Source organism: Scyliorhinus torazame, chromosome 7 (assembly GCF_047496885.1).
Source record: "Scyliorhinus torazame isolate Kashiwa2021f chromosome 7, sScyTor2.1, whole genome shotgun sequence".
Lineage (NCBI taxonomy): Eukaryota > Metazoa > Chordata > Chondrichthyes > Carcharhiniformes > Scyliorhinidae > Scyliorhinus > Scyliorhinus torazame.
Window position 1 is genome coordinate 135,401,410 of NC_092713.1, and position 21,903 is coordinate 135,423,312.

General features: G+C 48.8%; 1 protein-coding gene across 1 annotated transcript in view; it reads left to right on the forward strand.

Moving 5' to 3' along the window:
• The window catches only part of uck2a (uridine-cytidine kinase 2a), a 40,975-nt gene extending 20,301 nt beyond the window's left edge, over positions 1 to 20,674 (forward strand). The window contains exons 6-7 of the mRNA XM_072511530.1: positions 15,182 to 15,230; positions 20,109 to 20,674. Of these exons, the coding sequence (XP_072367631.1) occupies positions 15,182 to 15,230; positions 20,109 to 20,245 (186 nt within the window). The 3' untranslated portion in view covers positions 20,246 to 20,674. The remainder of the gene's footprint in view (positions 1 to 15,181; positions 15,231 to 20,108) is intronic.
• Positions 20,675 to 21,903: the final 1,229 nt, after the last annotated feature.

A 21,903-nucleotide genomic window follows, 5' to 3' on the forward strand; every position in this document is an offset into this window, starting at 1 on the left:
AGCGCCTGGTGCACAACGTCGGCACCAGGAATGGAGGTGTCCAAGGCGATGTGCCGTCGGTGACGGCAATGGCTGAGGACCTCGGCAGAATGACCGCCTCACTGGGGGATGTCATCCAGTACCAGGCCGACCTTGATGAGATGCTGTGGGGCATGTCCCGCTCTCAGATTGGAATGGCCGAGGCACTGCGGAGCTTGTCCCAGTCGAAGGTGGACATTGTTGCGATGCTGCAGAGCATGGCCCAATTACTGAGGAGCATTGTCGAGGGCATTGACACGTGGTGCAGACATTGGGGAACCGCCAGGGCTGGCAGAATGAGATGATGCAGTGGCAACCGGGGCTCAAACCAACTGCCCCTCCGTCCCAAGGTGAACTCCAGGGCCCTATGAGCACCGACCGAGAGGGGGGTGCTGAGTGCCAACCCGGATCCGTCCCATGGGGCGGTGACAGTGGTCACCAGCTCTCCTGAGTTCCACCCCTCTGATGAGACCATGTCTCGGGGTCAGCACACAGGACAGGGCGGCACGGCTGTGCATGTGCCGTCGACCAGTGACCCGCGACCATCCGGCCCCAGAGCTCCCAGTGGACGCTTGCCAGGGTCATCGAAGGCCACGGGACGAGATAAGCAGCTGCTGCCTCTACCTCAGATGTGCATCTTGGGGACATACCTAGATGTAGCTAAGAGGATCACTGAGGGGAGGGAGGACGGGGTGGGTGAGGGGGGACTGCACCATTGGGAGAGTGGGGACATTTATTGAACAATAAACACCCTTGTGCACAACCAGTAGGATGCCCCTGTCACTTTCTTCCGCAATGCATCACCAAGTGTAGGTAATGTGTGTGAGCAAGCACTCAGCAGACATGCAGAGGTCAGTCTATGGCATAGATTGAGGAGCACCAGCGCCCTGCTCTCTGCGGGTTATCATCATCCCCCCCCCCCCCAAACCCCTGCCCTCACTAATGGCTCGCTGACAGTGACAACACAGTCCCAGCACCCTGGAGTGATGTGACACATACTCTGGGAGGGTGGGAAATAGGAATGGTGGGTGGGTAAGGATGCGACGATGGACTAAACCATGTCTTAGGTGAAGCGGGCCAGTAAGACGGCCTCCCTGGTCCTCCGGGCCTACCGGACCCTCACTGCTGCCGCCTGTCGTGGGCCTCGGGTTCCTCCCCGGCCTCGTCCTCTAGCCCCTGCTGGCCCGGCACCTCATCATCATCCTCGTCCCTGTCCTCCTCCTCTGAAGTGGCCAAATGTTCCTCGTCACCAACCTCCAGCTCGTCGCCCCGCTGCTGTGCGAGTTTGTGGAGGACACAGCGGACCACAAGAAAGCGGGCGGTGTATTGGGGGGGCACCTCCGGAGCGGTCGAGGCATTGGAACCGCATCCTGAGGAGTCCGATGCAGCACTCAATGGCAGCCCGGCTGGCTGCATGGGCCTCATTGTACTAGGTCTCCATTTCAGTCTCTAGTCATTAGCCAGGCCCTCAGCAGATACCCCTTATCCCCCAAGAGCCAACTGATCATCCTGGGGTGGTCCTCGAAGAGAGCAGGGATGACTGATTGCCCCAGGATGTAACAGTTGTGCACAATCCCAAGGAAGCGGGCACACACATGCATTATCTTCATCTGGTGGGCACACACAAGCTGTACATTGAGGGAGTGGAACTCCTTCCTGTTAACATAGGGCACCCCAGATGGCAGGGCGACATGCGTGGCATCTATGACTCCCAGGGCATCCCAGCGATGGCGGAGAAAGCTGCTGCCCGGGCAACTTGTTGGGCTTGGTCCATGTCAAAAATGATGTAGTCTTCCGCCCGGGCATACAGGGCATTCATGACCTGCTGAATGCACCTGTGGCTTGTGAGATACCACACAGGTCCCCACTCGAGCCCTGGAATGATCCCATGGCATAAACGTTCAGGGCTGCGGTGATATTGACGTCCACCGGGAGTGGGTGGCTTCCTCCACCACGTGGTGCCAAGTCTGCGAAGATGTGGCACAGGTGCCGCACCGTTTACTTGCTGAGACGGAGCCTCCTGTGGCACAGGCTGCCCGTCATTCGTTCGAATGACCAGCGGCGCCTGTACACCCTTTGCCGTCGTGGGACTCCCCCTCTGGGTCCCTCCCTAGCCTGAAGGGCGACCGTGTCCTCCGGGTGCAAAGCGGGGTCCAGCACATGGGCAGCTGCCTCGAGCATCTGCAGGCGCTGCTGCTGCCGCCTTCTCCAGCGTCTGGCCTCATCGCGTAGCACCAGCACCACTATGGAAACTTCTGCGTCCAACATCCCTGCCGTCACGTTCAATATCTTTAAGGCATTGGGAAGAGGGTGTTAGACTAACAAACAACAGTGGCTCCCACTCCGGGACCCTACATTCCCCAATTGATTTTCCCACCGCCCTACCCGGAACACCCTCCCCACATACTCCAGGACTGGGCGCTGGTTCCATGGCACTCACCCAACCCCCGGAGTTGTGTCCGACCCCCTGGGTGTTCGGATGTTGGCTGCTGCATGTGTGGTGTTGCCTTCCGCAGTGTTCAGGTACACTGTCCAGGCATCATGGTCTGATTGGGATGCTAGTCTATGACTCCCACATGCTACATTTCCTGCCCTCCCACGCGAATACACTTGGCATGTCTGAAGTATTCACTTAACCACGATTGTCAATTCCCTATTAGCAATAGCCTTCAGCCGCATGGCCAGAGGCCTCGGCAGTCAGTGGGGGTTATGGGTGGTCCGGGGGGGGCAGACGGCCAGGGACTAAGATTGCCCCGGAATGGGTACATGATCCAAGGGTTGGCATTATGGTGCAGCGAGCGATTGACCCCCAGCGACGCGACCCTCCCCCCTCCCCTGGCGGCCCTCCGCTGCGGAGGGTTCCTCCACCCTCAGCCGAGGGTCCCCCATCCCGCACCGAGCATAGGGGCAGCAAGCCCGGCACCCCCCCGGGCTTTTTACCTGTGAGCAGTGATGGCTACTCACCTTCTCGGCTCCCCACAGAAGCCCTTCTGCCAGGTTCACGCTTTTCAAAAGGAGCACTAATCGGTGCCAGCGTGCCCACTTGCTGGCGTGGCCACTGAATCATGGGAGGCCATTGGATAAGGGGTGGCTCTCGTTAATTGTATGGAAATGGGGCTTAAGCGATTTTCATAATTGGTTTCTCGCCACGCTACAGCGAGATTTCAATTTCGCCTATGGGAGCAGGCCGGTTGCATCGCAAACTGTTTGGCGCTTGGCGTGGTCCCCATTTTTGCCCTCTCCCGCTATTCACCGGCAATGTTATGCTTGAGCGTCAGTGTAACGAGGCCGGACGATCGCGCCAATGGTATATTTTTGAAATATATTTTTACATGTCCTATATCAACTCTGTTCCATTTAAAACTGCATTCCCTGGGTTCTGATTCCTGCTCTCTTCTCTTTCTGAACAGTGTCCAAATTTGCATGCAGTATTGTAGATGCTGCTTCAGGCATTATCAATTTTTAAAATGAGTTTAGAGTAGCCAATTCTCTTTTTTAATCCAATTAAGGGGCAATTTAGTGTGGCCAATCCACCTACCCTGCACATTTTTTTGGGTTGTGGGGGTGAAACCCACGCAGACACGGGAAGAATGTGCAAACTCCACACGGACAGTGACCTGGGGCCAGGGTCGAACCTGGGTCCTCAGCGCAGTGAGGCAGCAGTGCTAACCACTGCGCCATCATGCCACCCTTAGGCATTATCAGTTTTATACAGTTGTAATAATTTGTGTTTTGTAACCTGATGCTCTTAAGTAATGTCCAATACTTCAGTAGCCTGGTTGATAACATACTTTAATTGACTGTTTAATTAGTCCAATCCTCATCCTTGCCATGACTGATTGGAAGCCCATTTGTTAACTACATTTCCTGTCAAAACTATACACGTTGATGTCTAAAAACATTGCTTGGCCGTCAAGCAATTTCATAGTCCTGGTGAAAGTCTCCATTGCCATTCATTAATTGTATAAACAGAGGATCTTGATGCTGTTCCCATTCCTAATTGATTTCTATTTATCCTTTCAGTTTACTTTATATTGAGAAATGTTTAGCTAATGGTCATCGTTCTAAAGAACTTCCTGCTATTTAGGAACCCTCGTGCAGAAATACTTTCTGAAATAGTACGTAAACAGTTATCTTCCTGCCTTTGTCCTGTGATAACCATTTGTGTAGATGAACAGGATCTGACCTATTGCTGTTTCAAAAAAAACATTGAAGCAGAAACTAAACTAGCGAGTGGCTGAGATGACCACCCACGTGACTGGGCAGTGTCCAAGCACAGACGGCCATTATGGCGGCCATCTTGCTGCGCACCCCCACTGACCACCCACCTTGGCCCTTGGGTCTGCAGTGTGACACTGGCCATATGGGTGCCCCCACCCCCGCACGCCACCCACCCCGGGCAACACCCACGGTAGCCCCTGGCGAGGGCAGTGCCAGCCAACGTTACCTGTGACGTCGGGGTGTAGCCATCTGGGATGGCCACTTACAACCAGGAACAGAGAAGCTCGCAAAGCATAGTGGGTAAAATGGACAAACCAAGATTCAGGCAGGCTCAGAGCTTCAAATGTATATTTGCAAGTGAGGAATCCAGATGGTATCGAAACTCCGACCAATTAGCATTTTGATGGACCGATTAGCATTTGATGGCCCATCTCCACCAAGACAAAGGACTGGTACTTGAGCGACCGGTACAGTCCCAGACATTTCGGTGCCACTACCTGTACTAGAGAAGCGTAAACAACAGGGTCAGTGACCGCTTGGGACACGCCCAGCCATCCAGGCACCCGCCCATTTATTGGCTAGAAATCGAACGTAGTGATCAGGGATCACCCAATTAGTGGAGTCCATACTGAAGAACTGCCCAAAAGAGCGCGAAAACTTCCCGAGTATAAGAAGAGAGGCCGCCATGTGTTCGTCCTCTTTTGGACCTGGCGCCCCGGCAACGTCCATCTCCAATCGCAGCACCACCAGAAGCAAGTTCAAGTTCAACGCTCGCTACCAGATGGATGAGCCGAGCTGAGCAGCAGCTACTTCTCCAGACCCGATAGATCCGGAATCGGAAAGCGGCAACTCTTCCTCTGACCTAAGCCGGGTGCCTGAAGTTAAGTACAGGTTGTCTTAGTCGATGGGTGTAGTTAACTAGTAGTGTTTATGTTGCATGACTAATTGTGTGTAAATAAAGTACCCTTGACCTTGAACTAACTAACTGGTGTTTGGCTTTTTGATTGATAGCTGGTTGAACCTTGTGGTGGTATCATTTGATACCTGGCGACTCTGAGCAATAGAATTTAGATATCAAAAGAAAGGAGGGCAAACTCACTGATTGCCATAGTTGGAACAGAGCCACAGGAAAAGAATGGCAACAGTTATTGGTGACTACGCCGGGACTCGACCCAGAAGTGACTGTGTAACTCCAAGAGAATCCACAAAAGCATTTGAATTAGAATCCAAATTGGCAAAGTAAACAAAACCACAAGTGAAACCAGTATCGATCAAACGTCCAAAATTGGGAAGTGTGTAATTTGCATGCGGACTAACAAAGGGATATAAGGTAAACTCGATAGATTTTGTTGCGTGAAGCTTTCGGGACTTGAGTAAACCGGAAAATAGCTTGAGCCGTACCCGTGTTTGCACCAACGCTTTATTCCCCTTGTTCCAAATTTCTGGTAGAGACAGAAATAATTGTAGGGATGGCCATGAAGGCAATGGAACGCGTTATGCATCCACAAGAGTCCAAGGTTGCAGCCACCAACAGATCAGAACAGTGTCCCGTATGGGAGGAAGAGCTAAGGAGATACCTAAAGGGGAAAGGATGGCCCCTATGGTCGGAATTTTGCGCAAATGAGGAAACAGGTCCTGGCAGCATAGGACAGACTTGGTGGGACAGCCTGACCGAGATTCATAAGAAAAGTTTAAGTAAGGTTCGTAAACCGATGGCAATCGTGTCCTGTCTGGCACAATTGTGAGGCACAGAGGAGGTCATGAGGACACTGTAGACAGCTTGAGGGGAAATAGAGAGGGAGATATTAGTGATAGCGCGAGATTAAATGTGCAGCTCTGGGAGCAGCTAGCGCCGAAGGACAAGGAAATGGATGATGTCAAGAGGGCACAATAATCCTGTCTCGCCCACCTCAGCAGCTTCCAGATTCAGTATGATAAGGCCTACCAGGACACGCAACGTGCTGTAATGGTAAGAGAAGAAACAGAGAACCAGGTAGAACAATTGAGGAAACAATGCTATGATTTGAAGGCAGCCCAACGAGCACTCCACAGTTCCACCATGGAACAGAGGCAGAGTTCGGTGGATCATGCCAAGTGCAGGCAGCAAATTGCAAAATTGCAATCCCTGCTATCTGTTCAAAATGGGTTCAGAGACACCTTTGGCCCACAGCTAGATCAGGAAGATGGCCCCGATTGGCAGGAACTCAGTGAAACGGCCCAACTGTACGTGAGTGAGACAGAGAATCAGAATAGAGCCCCCCCCCAGCCCCGAAAAGAAAAGCACCCACACCACCGACTGCACAGGCAGCACCCATCCCAATGAACCCCATCACTACGCAGCGCAGGGTCACCACGGAAGACTAACCCGATTTTGTGTATACAACCCCATTAACCATCGCCCAGTTAAGAGATGCCCGTGATAAGATTGAGACTTTCCACCTCACATCAGACCCACACCACATTTTCGAACTCGTGAAGCAACAGACCCTCATGTACGGTTTAGACGAGAAGGAAGAGGTAAAGCTCATAGTTATGTGCCTTGACCCGTCAGTTAGTTCAGCCCTTCCCGACCCACAGAATGTAGGAGGAGGTAGCCTCCAAGAGATGCAAACAGCTATTTTAGACGCCATTGGCTATAATAGAGGAGATCCGGTAGAAGGACTCAACCGGTGCCGACAGAACAAGGGAGAGCATCCAACAGAGTTTGCTGGATGCCTCTGGATCCATTTTACGGCGGTATTTGGTGAGTTAGCCCGCACCCGTTTATCAGCGGACGATACGGCCAAATGGACCCGTACGCTAGTATCCCATGCCACAGAAGCAGGACAGAAGGCATGTGCCAGTTACGACCCCTCAGACTCTGCAAACAATGAAGTGTGGGTTCTGAAACACTTATCGAGAGCTTGGGAACAGTCCGTGCACAGAAAGACAGAGCAAGAAAGAGAAGACGCCACAATGCATCCAGTAAGGGCACACCAACACCCTGCATGGGGAAATCAAGGCAGAAATAACGCACAGCACCCTAAAGCACGGGAATGTTATAATTGCGGACAGAAAGGACATTACGCACGAGAATGTCAAGCCCCCCCCCCCCCCCCCCCCCGAACCAGCAACGACACCAACAGCCCAACCCCCCACCCAGGGAACCATACCCAAGGGAGCAATACACCAGAGAGCCTGTTCCACCTCGCGTGCCCCAGGGGTCATGTTACAACTGTGGGCAGTCAGGACACTTCGCCCGAGATTGCAGGAGACCCCCACCACCAGCTAGATTAGCTCCCAGGTATGAAAGAGAACACCACCCACTGCAGCTACCAGGCCCCAGCTGCCCCATGCAAACTGTGAGCGTTTACCTGCCACATCTCATGGTAGGGACACCTCGGCAATGCCACTTCATTTTTGTTTCTCTCCTCCTCTCTCTTCTTCGGTCACACTCCACTGACTCCATATGCTAGTTACACCCCAGGCCAAATGTGATTTACGGTGTCCTATTCTCTGATGGAACCCGCCCGCTCTTCTTTAGTTTTAATGTTGTACGTTCTCTCTTGTACGATTTTGTGTGTCGGCCTCACGAATAATTTCTTGATACAGTAATGACTACTCTTCTGACGTCACATGGCAGTTAAAGAAACAACTTTGCTGAAGCCCATATATCCTCAAATTCTTACCGCTCTTGGGAGGTCACTCAGGCAGTGGAGTAATGGCACTTATCCCCGCCCTGCCTGAGGACCCCCTATACATTTGGACAGCCAAGCTCGGGTAGTGGAGCAACGGCACTGATCACCCCCCAACCCGGAGATTCCACCCTGCCGTGGGTCATACGCACCCCATTCGGAGAATTATTTTCGAAACTCTTTTGCTGTTCTTTTACAACTGTGGTTTAAAGAATGCACTTTTGCCACAACTTTTGTCCCCATTCCGGCGACCCTTCGGTTGCTATCCCCCCACCTGCTATTTACATGTTCAAATCACCTGGTTGAAAGTGCTCGCACTGTGACAGAATTTGTTTTTGGATGTCTTGTTTCCCAAATGGTTGTTTTTAAAAAAAGAGGGCGTCACATATGGTGACGATCCTAAATGGGAAATTGACGATAAGGAGAAACAGACAAACAGACGAGATATTAAGCAACAAGATAATAACATATTATGCTTGTTCCCCTAGGAAGATACGAAGATAGTTAAAGACGGAGAAAAGCAGGAACAAGATGAAGACAAACCTGATGATCTGCATCATGATCGTCGCTGGAACAATACAGTTGCGTGCATTACCCACCCCTCACCACACAGGCCCGGAACACGACTACCCAACAACACCCCCAGCCCAGACACTACACCACACATAGACACAGCCACTGATACCCCCACATGGTGTGAGAACCTCATAAAATGGTACTCCCTGTCATACACAGTAGAAGCCCTACTGGTCATAGCTATATTGTGCAGTGTCATCCAAACAATTGGACTGCGGAAATGGAGAAGGAGAGCTTCCCGCCCTCCAGCATACACATTTAGAGCCCCTTTCCTCGGACTCCAGCAAACCCCACACTCTTTCTGAACCCTTCCTCCCTAATAAATTCCGCGGTTGTTGTTTTTGTTAATAAAGTTACTTCTTTATACATAGACATTTGATAAGTAGGAATGTGATGCTAATATTGGTTATATTTTTTGTATTGTAAGATAAGTTCTTTGATTGTTAAATAGCAGCATGAGTGTAGTCTAGTTAGAGACAGTTAGAGGTTTCCCCTTTTTGTGTAAGGAGACTGGAATATAGGTTTGAATGTTAAATGCCCCCGTAGGAATTTTTAGAATATGTGTTGTGTTAGGGGAATTTAGGTAAATATTTTGACCCAAGCACAGAGTAGGGTAGAACCTGTCCTTGATTGAGGGTACCCGGCATGTCCGAGAATAGGAGAAGATCCAGTAGTGTGATCCTTCACGCTTCGCGTTGAGGATCAAGAGGACAGAGCGTAGCCATCTGGGATGGCCAATTACAACCAGGAACAGAGAAGCTCGCAAAGCATAGTGGTGAAAATGGACAAAGCAAGATTCAGGCAGCTCAGAGCCTGAAATGTATATTTGCAAGTGAGGAATCCAGACGGTATCGAAACTCCGACCAATTAGCATTTTGATGGACCGATTAGCGTTTGATGGCCCATCTCCACCAAGACAAAGGACTGGTACTTGAGCGACCGGTACAGTCCCAGACATTTCGGCGCCACTCCCTGTTCTAGGGAAGCGTAAACAACAGGGTCAGTGACCGCTTGGGACACGCCCAGCCATCCAGATCCCTGCCCATTTATTGGCTAGAAATCGAACATAGTGATCAGGGATCACCCAATTAGTGGGGTCCAAACCGAAGGACCGACCAAAAGAGCGCGAAAACCCCCAACCATAAGAAGAGAGGCCACCATGTGTTCGATCTCTTTTGGACCTGGCGCCCCGGCAACGACCATCTCCAATCGCAGCACCACCAGAAGTAAGTCCAAGTTCTACGCCTGCTACCAGACGGATGAGCCTAGCTGAGCAGCAGTTACTTCTGCAGACTTGATAGATCCAGAATCGGACAGTGGCCACTCTTCCTCTGACCTAAGCCGGGTACCTGAAGTTAAGTACAGGTTGTCATAGTCGATAGGTGTAGTTAACTAGTAGCGTTTATGTTGCATGATTAATTGTGTGTAAATAAAGTACCCTTGAACTAACTAACTGGTGTTTGGCTCTTTGATCGATAGCCGGTTGAACCTCGTGGTGGTATCATTTGATACCTGGCGACTCTGAGCATTAGAACATAGATATCAAAAGAAAGGAGGGCAAACTCACTGATTGCCATAGTTGGAACAGAGCCATAGGAAAAGAAAGGCAACAGGGGAAGGAGGCCCACGGTGCCAGGCACTGATGGGGCCAGGGGTGCGGGGATGTGGGGAGGGGAAGGGATATGCGGGGGCGGATCCCACAGTGTCAACCGGGCCACCATGTAGCCCGGTGGACTTTGTTGGGCATGGGGGTGTGCACCACACTAGCAGGTCGAACTTTCACCCCACTGCAGACAATGAATATTAGAATACAACCAGCAAATGTGGCCTTCCTGTTGCTGCAGCCTGGTGCCTGCCTTGCGGCTGTATGAGCGGGCGCTGCTCGACAGGCGGAAGAGGGTGCAGCAACATCACATGCGGCAGCGGAGGGGCAGGTGGCAGCCACTCATGGAGAGCAAGCTGCCTAACAGGCCGAGGAGGTGCCAAGGAGGTGTCGCATGAGGTGGCACGGTAGCGCAGTGGTTGGCATTGTTACTTCACAGCGCCAGGGTCCCAGGTTTGATTCCCGGTTTCGGTCACTGTCTGTGCGGAGTCTGCATGTTCTCCCCATGTCTGTGCGGGTTTCCTCCGGGTGCTCCGGATTCCTTCCACAGTCCAAAGTTGTGCAGGTTAGGTGGATTGGCCACGCTAAATTGCCTTTAATGTCCAAAAATGGTTAGGTGGGGTTACGGGGATAGGGTGGAGGTGTCGAAGACTCAGGCTGAGCAGAGAGACAGTGTGATATATCTGCCAGATGATGGCACAACTCATACTACGGGGGTATGGGGTAGGACACCCGCTCCCAGTGGCCGGCAAGGTGACAATCGCCCTGAACATTTACGCCACCGGGTCCTTCCAGGTGCCGAGTGGGGTCCTGTCTGGGATCTCGCAGATCTCATTGCACAAGTGCATCCGCGCAGTCATGGAGGCCCTTTTTGCCCAGGCGGATCATAGATACATACGTACATAGAAGATAGGAGCAGGAGGAGGCCTTTTGGCCCTTTGAGCCTGCTCCGCCATTCATCACGATCATGGCTGATCATCCAACTCAATAGCCTAATCCTACTTTCACCCCATAGCCTTTGATCCCATTCTCCCCAAGTGCCATATCCAGCCGCCTCTTGAATATATTCAAATTTTAGGATCAACTACTTCCTGTGGTAATGAATTCCACAGGCTCACCCCTCTTTGTGTGAAGAAATGTCTCCTTATCTCTGTCCGAAATGGTTTACCCTGAATCCTCAGACTGTGACCCCTGGTTCTGGACACACCCATCATTCAATGCATCTCTTTCAATATGGACCGCCTGGATGCCTGGGCAACGGGGTTCACCGCCATCGACGGGATGCCCTGGGTCCAGTGGGTGCCCCTTCGAGCACCTGCAGATAACGGGCAGCTCTACACAAACCGAAAGGCATTCCCCTCAATGAACGTGCAGCTGATATGTGACCATCAGCTGCGCATCATTCACCTCTGCACCCAATACCCAGGCCAGCCCAGACCAGATCCCCTCACACCCATCTGACATCACCGAGGCAGTTTGTAACAGTGGTAACGTGTTTATTGTGAACAAATCCATCTAGGTTTGTGCCCCAGCCCCTATAACTAAACTGTGCCCTGCACTCATGCCAACTTAACCCGTGTCTACTTTTCTGACCTTATGCGCCCTAACGCTACGTCTAGGTGGATGCCCAGACGGTACAGCAGGAGTGGAGGCGGCCTGCTGTGATTCCTGCCCTGTGACCTGGGGCGACCAGGCCTGGACCTGGGTTTCCCAGGTGGCGTGGTGCTGCCCTATTTTGCCCACTGCCCACCAGATGCGCCAGAGACAGGAGGGGGGAGTCCGAGGTGCTGCGGTGTTCTGGCAGCTCCCCTGTGGGAGTTTCCAGCACGAGCCCCATCACCCCCTCTTCTCTCAGGGTGCCTGATGGCCTCCGGGCTACTCCATGGGAGGAGGTGGGAGCGGAGCCATCCCCTGAGACTCCCCTGAGCCCCAGGCATTGGACATGCTGATCCATAGTCAAAATCGTCGCCCCCCCATGTCAATACCGCGGCGCCACCCGTGTGGTGTTGGCCTGGGTGGCACACAATGTCGGCACCACCTCCTGCTGCTGCACACGGGTTGGACTTGTCCAACTGTGCCTGCAGGTGCTGAATACTCGCCGACAACCCCTCATGTAGTCCCTGGCTCTGTGACTGCATTGCCACAATCGATGGGCCTGACTGTTCCGGAAGCCCGAGCCCCGTCTGGATGGCAGCTAGCTCCTCGGGTCGGCCTGCCTTCTGACCGTCTGCATCCTCGGGAGTTCCTACCTCCATCTGCTGTATAGGGTCAACTGTGTGGTGTGCACCAGATAGTGTCCCAGTAGCCTCTTCACTAACATGGCCAACCAAATTGAGTGTTTCTGGGATGGTGGCGGGTGTTGGAGACAGCTGTGATGGAAAGTCAGTGTCATCCTCGACCTGAGCTCTGGGGTGTCCTGCGTCTTGGGTGGAGGGCTGGTGTTCGAGCTGCTCCCATCACTGCTACACTCACAGAAATGGCTCCGGCTGTGGCACTGGCTGAGGGCGTGGCAGCGCTAAATGGATCCGCCTCATCTCTAGCAGGTCCTGCAAGACACAAGTCGCATGATTAGACCGCGGGCTGGGGGTGAGTGTGGATAGGCGTGGGTGGGGGGGAAGAGGTGTAGGATGTGGTGGTGGGTGGTGTGGGAGTGAGGATGGTGTGTGGGTGGTGATGGAAAAGGGGGAGGGGAGTTGGTTTACACACGTGGCATGGGGAATCGCAACTAAGCCCTGTCTCACTTCCTCACCCACGGCCGAGCTCCACCTCGGCGACCTCCCTTTCCTCCGGGCCGCTAACTATGTCCAGGGCCTTCTCCTCTGCCACGGCGAAGGGCCGCAGGTCCGGCGGACCCCTTTCTGTCTTCTCCCGCTCCCGACGGTTGTGCGCCATCTCCTCCTGGGAGTTGGGGAAAATACATAAAACAACAGTGTTAGACAATTTGACGCATGCAGCCCGGGGGTGGGTACGCAATGGTCTCAGTGGCCTGGTCACCCGGCCATGACAGCCGGTATAGATACCCGCATGTGGTGCAGGATGAGGGTTCGGCCGTCCTCCCGGGGAGGTTCGTGGCAGGGGCACAGTGCTGCCTGCCGCCCTGAGGAGTTTGTACAGACTGCTGGCCTGTCCGGACGGTGTTGCTGGTGGCGCTCATGGCCTCTGCCACCTGTTTTCAGGAACCACTAACAGCGGCAGCTGGCAGCCTCCTTCCCTGGCCGGGGTACAGGGCCATCCGCCACTTCTCCACCACGTCCAACAGGATCTCCAGCTCGGCGTCTGTGTACCTCGAGGCTGCTCTCCTCGCTGCCATTTTGTTGGTCGGGATGGTGTTTATGGGGGAAAGAGTTATTTATATGCCATTGAATTTACAGTGCAGAAGGAGGCCATTCAGCCCATCGAGTCTGCACCGGCTCTTGGAAAGAGCACCCTACCCAAGGTCAACACCTCCACCCTATCCCCATAACCCAGTAACCCCACCCAACACTAAGGGCAATTTTGGACACTAAGGGCAATTTATCATGGCCAATCCACCTAACCTGCACATCTTTGGACTGTGGGAGGAAACAGGAGCACCCGGAGGAAACCCACGCAGACACGGGGAGGACGTGCAGATTCCGCACAGACAGTGACCCAAGCCGGAATCGAACCTGGGACCCTGGAGCTGTGAAGCAATTGTGCTATCCACAATGCTACCGTGCTGCCCAGCCTGCGGCTGCAGCTTGTCAGCCTTTGGGCGTCAATCACAACACCGGCGAATCTGGCACTGTTTCCCATTAGAATCGATTGTGTTCCACATGGCACTGGTGCTAGCCCCTTAATGGCAGCAGAATCGGTCCAGGTGCGGCGCTGGTTTTTCTGTCGCAAAAGTCCACGGATTCTGTGTTAGCGTCAAAACCTAGTCTCAGAAACGGAGAATCGCTCCCGGTGTCTTTTCTGTTCGTGTATGACACTGCAGCAGGAGTTGCTGAATAGTAATTAGGAATGCAGCATTTTACAAGTACTGTAGTCAGTCAGCACTGCACTAACTTGAACCATGAACCGTCCTGACTATATTTGCTCAGACAATTGATGGATAGCTGCATTTTCATTTTACTAGTTGATGGATAACTGTATTTTCATTTTTACTCGTGTTTTTGTGGCAGTAACTAGTCTCTAATTCACTTAACCACACTATAGTCTGAGATTTCTCCTTCATCTCATTCATCTGCTTCATAGGCTTTTAAAATTATTCCATCTTCCATGGATTTTACTGTTTTTCTTTTACTAATTAAGACAACATAATAAATACTGCATGTAGTATTTAATTCTCAAGTGTATGCAAAAATTAAGATTTTCTTACAGTTAACTTTGTTATGAAAAACTTAGATTTTCATAACAATTCCTTATTGGCATAGTGCAGTTAATATAGTAAAACATCCCACAGTGCTTAACCAGAACAATATCAATAAAAAACACGTGGGCTAGGAGGAAGGCCACCATGACTGGTTGAATTCCAATATCCATTATCTGCAGGGGGTGAGAGGCTGACTTGTTACCATGGTGCGTACCCGAGTGACCAACCAGGTCCAGCGGGCAGCACGGTAGCCCCGGTTGGCACTGTGGACCTTTCCCCTGCATTCCACCCATATCCCTGGTGGATGGTATGGGGTGGGGTGGTGAGGAGGAGGTTATGGGCTGGGTGATGGGGTGGGAGAACCCATATGTCCGGTGCCACTCTGCAGAACCATGGGCCATGATGGGTGGTCAGTAGGGTGCACAACAAGATGGCTGCCTTGCAGGCTGCAGCAATGGCAGTCCATGCCTGGATAATCTCCCCCTCCCCAGTCCCTTGGGGGTCACCCCGGCCCTGGCAGAGCCCCCCCCCCCCCCCCCCGCGCACGCAGCCAGCCTGGAGCACCAGTGAACCTCACCATCGGGAATTCCCCCCTTAAGAGACCCTGGAGAATAAAATAGGCTGTAAGTACTGCCCCTTCATTTTTGCATCATCTATTCTATGCATGCATGCCACATGTATAAACTCGAGGCTCCTCCCTATTTAACCTATAATAATGTGATACGCTGCCAAATAAACATTATTTTTTCTAAACAGACTAAAAAGTATGCAGATGTCATCATTCCAAGAGGAGCAGAAAACCTGGGTATGAAAAGCTTCTCATTGCTTTTAATAATGTTTATACAATCTTCTTGAAGCAAAGGAACTGTTTCCTAATTTACTACTAGTTGTTGGGTGAAATCAGTTATTGTTCTATGAGCCTTGTTTTTGCTTCTGTGTATCTCCTAACGATTACGCATTGGTTTACCACCTGGAATTTAACATCTGACAATTCTGCCGTAGTATTTTAGGAGCGCCATCTTGATGGGGTACTGGATGTGCTCAAGTCATGGACTATGGTGGTATGTGCTAAACTAGGATAATGAAAGTCTCATTCCTAAATTCATATTGTGTTTTCAACTGGCATTCCAGATTGATATCCGGAGCAATCCAATTATTTTTTAGATTACACCAGAGAATCACTTCATACCCCCATAGTCTACCTGAGTGATCCATTGTCAGAAACCTGAAATGGCAACATCAAATGAACACACTTCTGCAACTGCGCTGCCTCGTCCTAGACTGCCCAATCATCTACTAAATCTGTTCCCCTTAATATCTCACAAATGTCAATCTAATCATCCTTGACTTTCTAGATTTCTCTCCCTTGGAGTCTGGGTATTATTCTACTGAATTTATGCTGCACTCCCTTTAAGGCCAACATATCCTTCGGTTTGTATCATTTCTCTCCCTTGCAGCCCTGGTATTATTCTGCTAAATTTATGCTGCACTCCCTCTAAGGCCAACATATCCTTCCTAAGGTGTAGTGCCCAGAACTGCTTGGCGTGGTCTAACCAGGGCTTTGAGTACCTGCAGCATGACTTCCAACCTCTTCTATTCCTCTTGATATAAATGAAGCATTTCATTAGCTTTTTTTGGTACCTATGACATTTTAATAATCTGTGCACCTGGACCTCCATCATTCTAGCTTTTAGAATTGTGGAATGGTTACAGCACAGAGGGAGGCCATTCAATCCATCATGTTTCTGCGAGCTCATTGTAAGAGCAACTCGCTGACTCCTACACTCCCTTCTGGAAATTCAAAATAAATAACATCCACAGACGTTCTCCTGTCCACTTCTTTGGTCACTTCAAAAATTTCAATTAGATTCACCAAGCGTGACCTACGCTTTAAAAATTTGTGCTGGCTTTCTCTGATCACCTGCAAGTTTTCAAGGTGTTCAATCAATCAATCCTTCATTTCCTGACAACAAATGTTAGCCTATTATTCTGTAATTTTCTCTTATCCCTTCCTCCTTTTTTAAATACCGGAGTACTTCTGCAATTTTCCAAACAAGAGGAACTGTTCCTGAATAGAGAACTTTGGAAAATTATAATTGGGGCATTTGCAATGTTCTCACCTACTTCCTTTAAACAACTGGAATGGAAACCATCTGGAAAGGTCAGCAATGCAAAGTCCATCTCATTGAACTGCACTGAATGGTTGAGTCCAAAGCCCAACTGTAGCCACAAAAATGGTAGGTGGCAAACTGCTTAAATTCCTGCTTCCAGCACTGTGGAAACGTTGCTGCTGAGATTTTGAGCAGAATATTTGCCTTGATGTGTAATTGAGTGGAGGCAGGCTTGCACATAATTTCATACCTCTGACCAGCATTCCAGCTTGTCAACATCATTACCACGCAATGTTGCTGAAGGCTGCTATTAGGGCAAGTAGCTTGCTTAGATAATAATGCCAGCTATTAGGATGATTAGAATTTCCTGAGAAAAAGCTTTGATAACTTGAATTTAGACTATTTTATAGAAATGACAGACTCAACTTTTCCTTGTGTCCCGGTCTGCCAACACCACCAACCATCCTTTAATACAATAGGGCCAAGATGTTGGGAAATTCACCTAGACCACTGCAGAAAGAAGTGTTATGAATAGGAGGGGGATTAAATTAAACACTAATTTCTCCTCTCACCACCCTTCCATAAACAGAAATGTGCTTATTAATTTGCTCCCTCACACTCAACTCCCCTTATAAGCAGTGGCATATTTCCTTTAATTGGCTTTTTAGTTTTAGAGAACCCAATTCATTTTTTTCCAATTAAGGGGTAATTTAGCGTGACCAATCCACCTAGCCTGCACATTTTTGGGTTGTGGGGGCGAAACCCATGCAAACACGGGGAGAATGTGCAAACTCCACATGGACAGTAACCCAGGGCCGGGATTGAACCTGGGACCTCAGCGCCATGAAGCAGCAGTGCTAACCACTCGCAACCGTGCTGCCCCGTATTTTCTTTAATAACCTCCCACAGATAGGGTGAACTCAAAAGGTTAGTTGATTTGCATAGACAAAACATGGGAGAGGGTTGCAAGTTTGCATTCATACAGTAAAAGAGGGACAGATAAAAGCATAATTTACTGTACAGAGACCATAGAACAAAATACATATTGTTTCACATGGGTTCCATAATCAAAGTCTGATGAGGTATTCCTTCATAAAGGTGGGCAGGTTGAAAACCAATGCTGTATAATTCACTTTCTGATGGTGTTGACTTCACACATTGAGATGGACAAGCAGAAATTAAGCAGACAAGCAATGATACAGAATTTCCAGTAGAAGCTGTGTAGATGGGGCCAGGTGTTCAACCTGGACCAGAGTTCCCTGTCTGTGAGACTACTAGTCAGATGGTAAAAAAAGAGTAGGCTGAGACTTTGCAGTTTAGCAACGCAATATTACTGGTTGCACAAGCCAGAGGCCTCCGTCACATGACTATCACCTCTCCACGCTGTCTTTGATAAAGGATGTGTATCCCTCATCTGGGTCCCCAAGATTGTTAAATGTCTCAACCATTTAGAATTGAAAGGAAGGTTGTGAGGCCCTTTGACTTAGCACATAGACAGACAGACTCCTGTTAGCTAACCTGAGTTATGAAATGCCGACTCTTTGAATGTGGTCTGTGCAGCCCACACGGGGTTTGTTAGTGACTCGTTGGGGATAATGAGGTGCAAGTTTTTTTGATACTGCCAAGTAGATCCAGTTTAAAATATTTAGAGATAGCAACGAGCATATTGCCATATGTTTTATTTTTAAAAAACAGAATGAGGTCTTAGTCCCTACATTTGCAGCTGTTGAATAACTCGATAACATTTCACATTCGTGGAATAAGCCGTGTTTAGAGAATTTGATTTTACAGTTTAGGATTGGTAAAGAACTCAAAATCCCAGTTCCTTATGGTAGTAGTTAAAAAATGCATGTTTGGAGTCCTCTGCAAATATACATGCTGATGTTTAAAATCTGTTTTGCTATCCAAATAATTTCCTTGAAATGATTGTTCTGAATGCTGTATGGCAATGAGAGTAATGTTCTCTCCAATTAACAAATGGAGGAATCCAATGTCCTTGAAACTCTTAGTGATTCAAGTTTGAAAAACTATGAAATAGAATGTCTCTGAAGTCTTGAGGCCATATCTGGGCCAATTTACATCCCTCTTCATGGAATCTAAAACTAGGAGTAATGTAGTTGCTGATCCATTTTTCACTAATCACTAACTTAAAATTGTCTCCATAGTCATTTTGCATCTGACTGCGACGGTAAGTGGCTATTTTCATACTATATTGTGAATTATAGTTATGGGGCAGCTTCTGGCGCACACCAATGCATAAAAAAAAAAATTTGGAGTACCCAATTCATTTTTTTCCAATTAAGGGGCAATTTAGCGTGGCCAATCCACCTACCCTGCACATCTTTGTGTTGTGGGGGTCAAACCCACGTAAACATGGAAAGAATGTGCAAACTCCACATGAACAGTGGCCCAGGGCCGGGATCGACCTGGGACCTCGGTGCCGTGAGACAGCAGCGCTAGCCACTGTGCCACCATGCTGCCCCACACCAATGCATTTTGATGGTGTGCACCTTATACTCACTGTTCATTGGGCCAAACTCGCATTTTGTTGTCTGTGAAGCAGCTGTTAAAAAAATAACCACATAGAAGCACATATTAGCGGTTGTAAGCAATATGGCCCTTTTTGGGATTATGGCTGAGGAGAAAATAGTGTTAAGTATAAAAGTCAAATGACAAGTTCTAGGTTGAACAGAAGCTGCAAATCTAACAGCTCTCAGAGTATTACTACTTTGGAAACAAAAATGGACCATAGAGCAGGAATGCGTTATCCTGTAAATAATTTAATTGTTTTCAGACCACAAGAAACACTCACAATTATGTGTAGTTTTAGACCACTCTTTCTGTGAGATGTCATAGTGCAATTCGACGGTTTAGCTCTTGAAGGATACTTTTCTGTAGATTTTTCTGCATTTGTGTATCTTTATAATGTGAAATTTGTAATTATCAGTTATTAAAAGAACTTGCGACTACCTTCGTTTTGAACGTGTTGAAATCAGGACAGAATAATTCTTTAGACTGAACTGTCGGTCTGAGCACATGCCCATTCTGAAATTTATGGAATACGAATACTGTTTCTTGGGCAAAAATGCTTCCTAATACATAGGTTCATGAGGAACTAATCTGTCTTGGGTTGACTATTCTGCTTCTTGTTTGATTAGACTATGCTGATGCTACTTTTCCATGGATTGTGCAGTACTCGCTTTAGCTAGGGGGCACCCTATCAGTTGTGCTATAATGGGAACTGAATAACTTAGCCAGTAATAATCTTCCACATTCTTATGTCTATTGCATTCTCTCAAGGATTCATTTATCTCTATCCATTGCATACCTGAAACAGTAAATTAGAATTAAAGTACATTTTTATTTAAACCCCAGTCATTGAAAATTATGAAACTATTTGTATAAAGGCTTCATGCGACAAGAGGGAAGTAGAGGTGGTAGTGGAGGGTATTTCTAGTGGAATAACTGGTTCAGTGTATATCATTGGTGGGGGAGGGGACATTAGTATATCAGATAATATATTAGTATTAATTCCGATTTATTTAACAAACTCTTCCAATTCTTCCCTCCAGTTGCCATAAACTTGATAGTGCAACATATCCAAGACCTTCTCAATGGTGGGCTGAGCAAACGCCAGAATGGTTATTTGAATGGCTACACTCTTTCATGCAAGAGAGACACTTCGGATTCCAACAGCAGACCACACTGACCGAAGGCCAAGCAGTAGAAACCTTCTACTGAAGTTTAGCATTGACTCTACTATTTACTGTTTCGGGGAAGAAACCAGCCAAGATCTTGCAATATTTGTTCAAAACAAAATTACGGCTTCACTTTTTCTGGCGACTACAGAATTTTTCAGAAGCATTTAATTTTGCTCAGCAAGTTTTTGTCTATTGCATTAACTTTAAAAGAAGTGACATCTTGCCTTTTGACCAGTATGTTCTTATTAAGTGTTTGTGTTCCAGCTTCACTGGCTAAGAAATATAATCCAATAATGGAATACATTTGGTTGAGTTTGGAAATGTAAAAATGAAGGCAACTCCTGTCCTGTTGTGATTGTCCTTTTGTCGAATTTTGATTTGGGAAACAAATTAGGAATAAAATGTTCACTATTGCAACTGCAATACAGAAATCTGGATATTAATGCCTCTTGTAGCAATATTTAAGAGGCACGTTGGTATAAAATTTCACTGCACGGATGGCTTTATCTTCTAACCCATGATGTGCCAGTGGATTGATTTTCCATAAATTGCAGACACTCCCGGGTAGTTTTGAGGGAGGGGAGAGCAATGTTTGCATTTCAGCAATGTAACCAAAGGAGGTGGCGTCATTACCCCCATAATATTTATCCCTGGAAATCATGCTTGAATGGAAAAATGCCTTTGTAGTACACGTGGGGGTGATAAGAGATTAAGTTCTTCAGTGGGTTAGAAATGTACTGGGCCTGAATGCTGCAGTAAAATATCACTTCTGAAAAGTTGATATAGTGTTGAACTTGTTTGACTAAAAGGGATTGTTCTTAAACCTGCAATTTCTAGGTCACTGATACTTTTTATCAAACTACCATTCATTTTGAAAAAGAGAATAAACTAATAATGAAAAGGTGGATTTAATATGGGCGCGATCTACTGAATGGGAACAGGTGTTTCCATGCACTCAGAGCGCTATTGAATGATAATCCGTTCCCATTTGGGCAGATTTGGGGCCTCAGTGGGGAACTCTCCGATGAGGCTGCACTGAGTCCTGCTTGGTGCTTTCCTCCTGGACAGGGTGGCAGCCTGCCAGTGCCGAGGTGCCCAGGTGACACCAGCAGTGCCAGGGTGCCACACTGCCCAGGAGACAAGCATCTGGGGACGTCAATCCCCTGGGAGACCCCATGAGTGCCCTTTCGTTTGGCGCATGTTTGTGGAGACCACCGAACGGTGATCGCCCGAGGTTTCCAAGGCGAAGGGGATTAGATGTCAACACCTTGGGTAGATCATGGGAGCGCATATTAGAGTGAAACTAATTGTCTCGCTCTTAATATGCAGATTTGCTAAAAAGTGATATGCCCACAATGGGTGGGATTCGCAATGCGACATCTCGCAAGATCGGGTTAGATCTCGTGTGATGTGTTGAGCCAGCAAGATCCCGGAAGATGGTTCTCCCGGCATCTGTCTGCTGCGCCAGGCTGCCTTTCGGGCGTAACGCAGCCAGTAGGACATGCCCAAGTGTTTCCAGAATTCTTTTCAAAAAGAGAAGAGATCACAGAATAATGATGGAAGAAAACCAAACAAATCATATTAGTTCAGCTAATATGGTCTTCACTCCCCTCTCCACTTCTGCCATTGCCAATATCTGTCTTTTTTTAAAGAAATAATTCTGCGA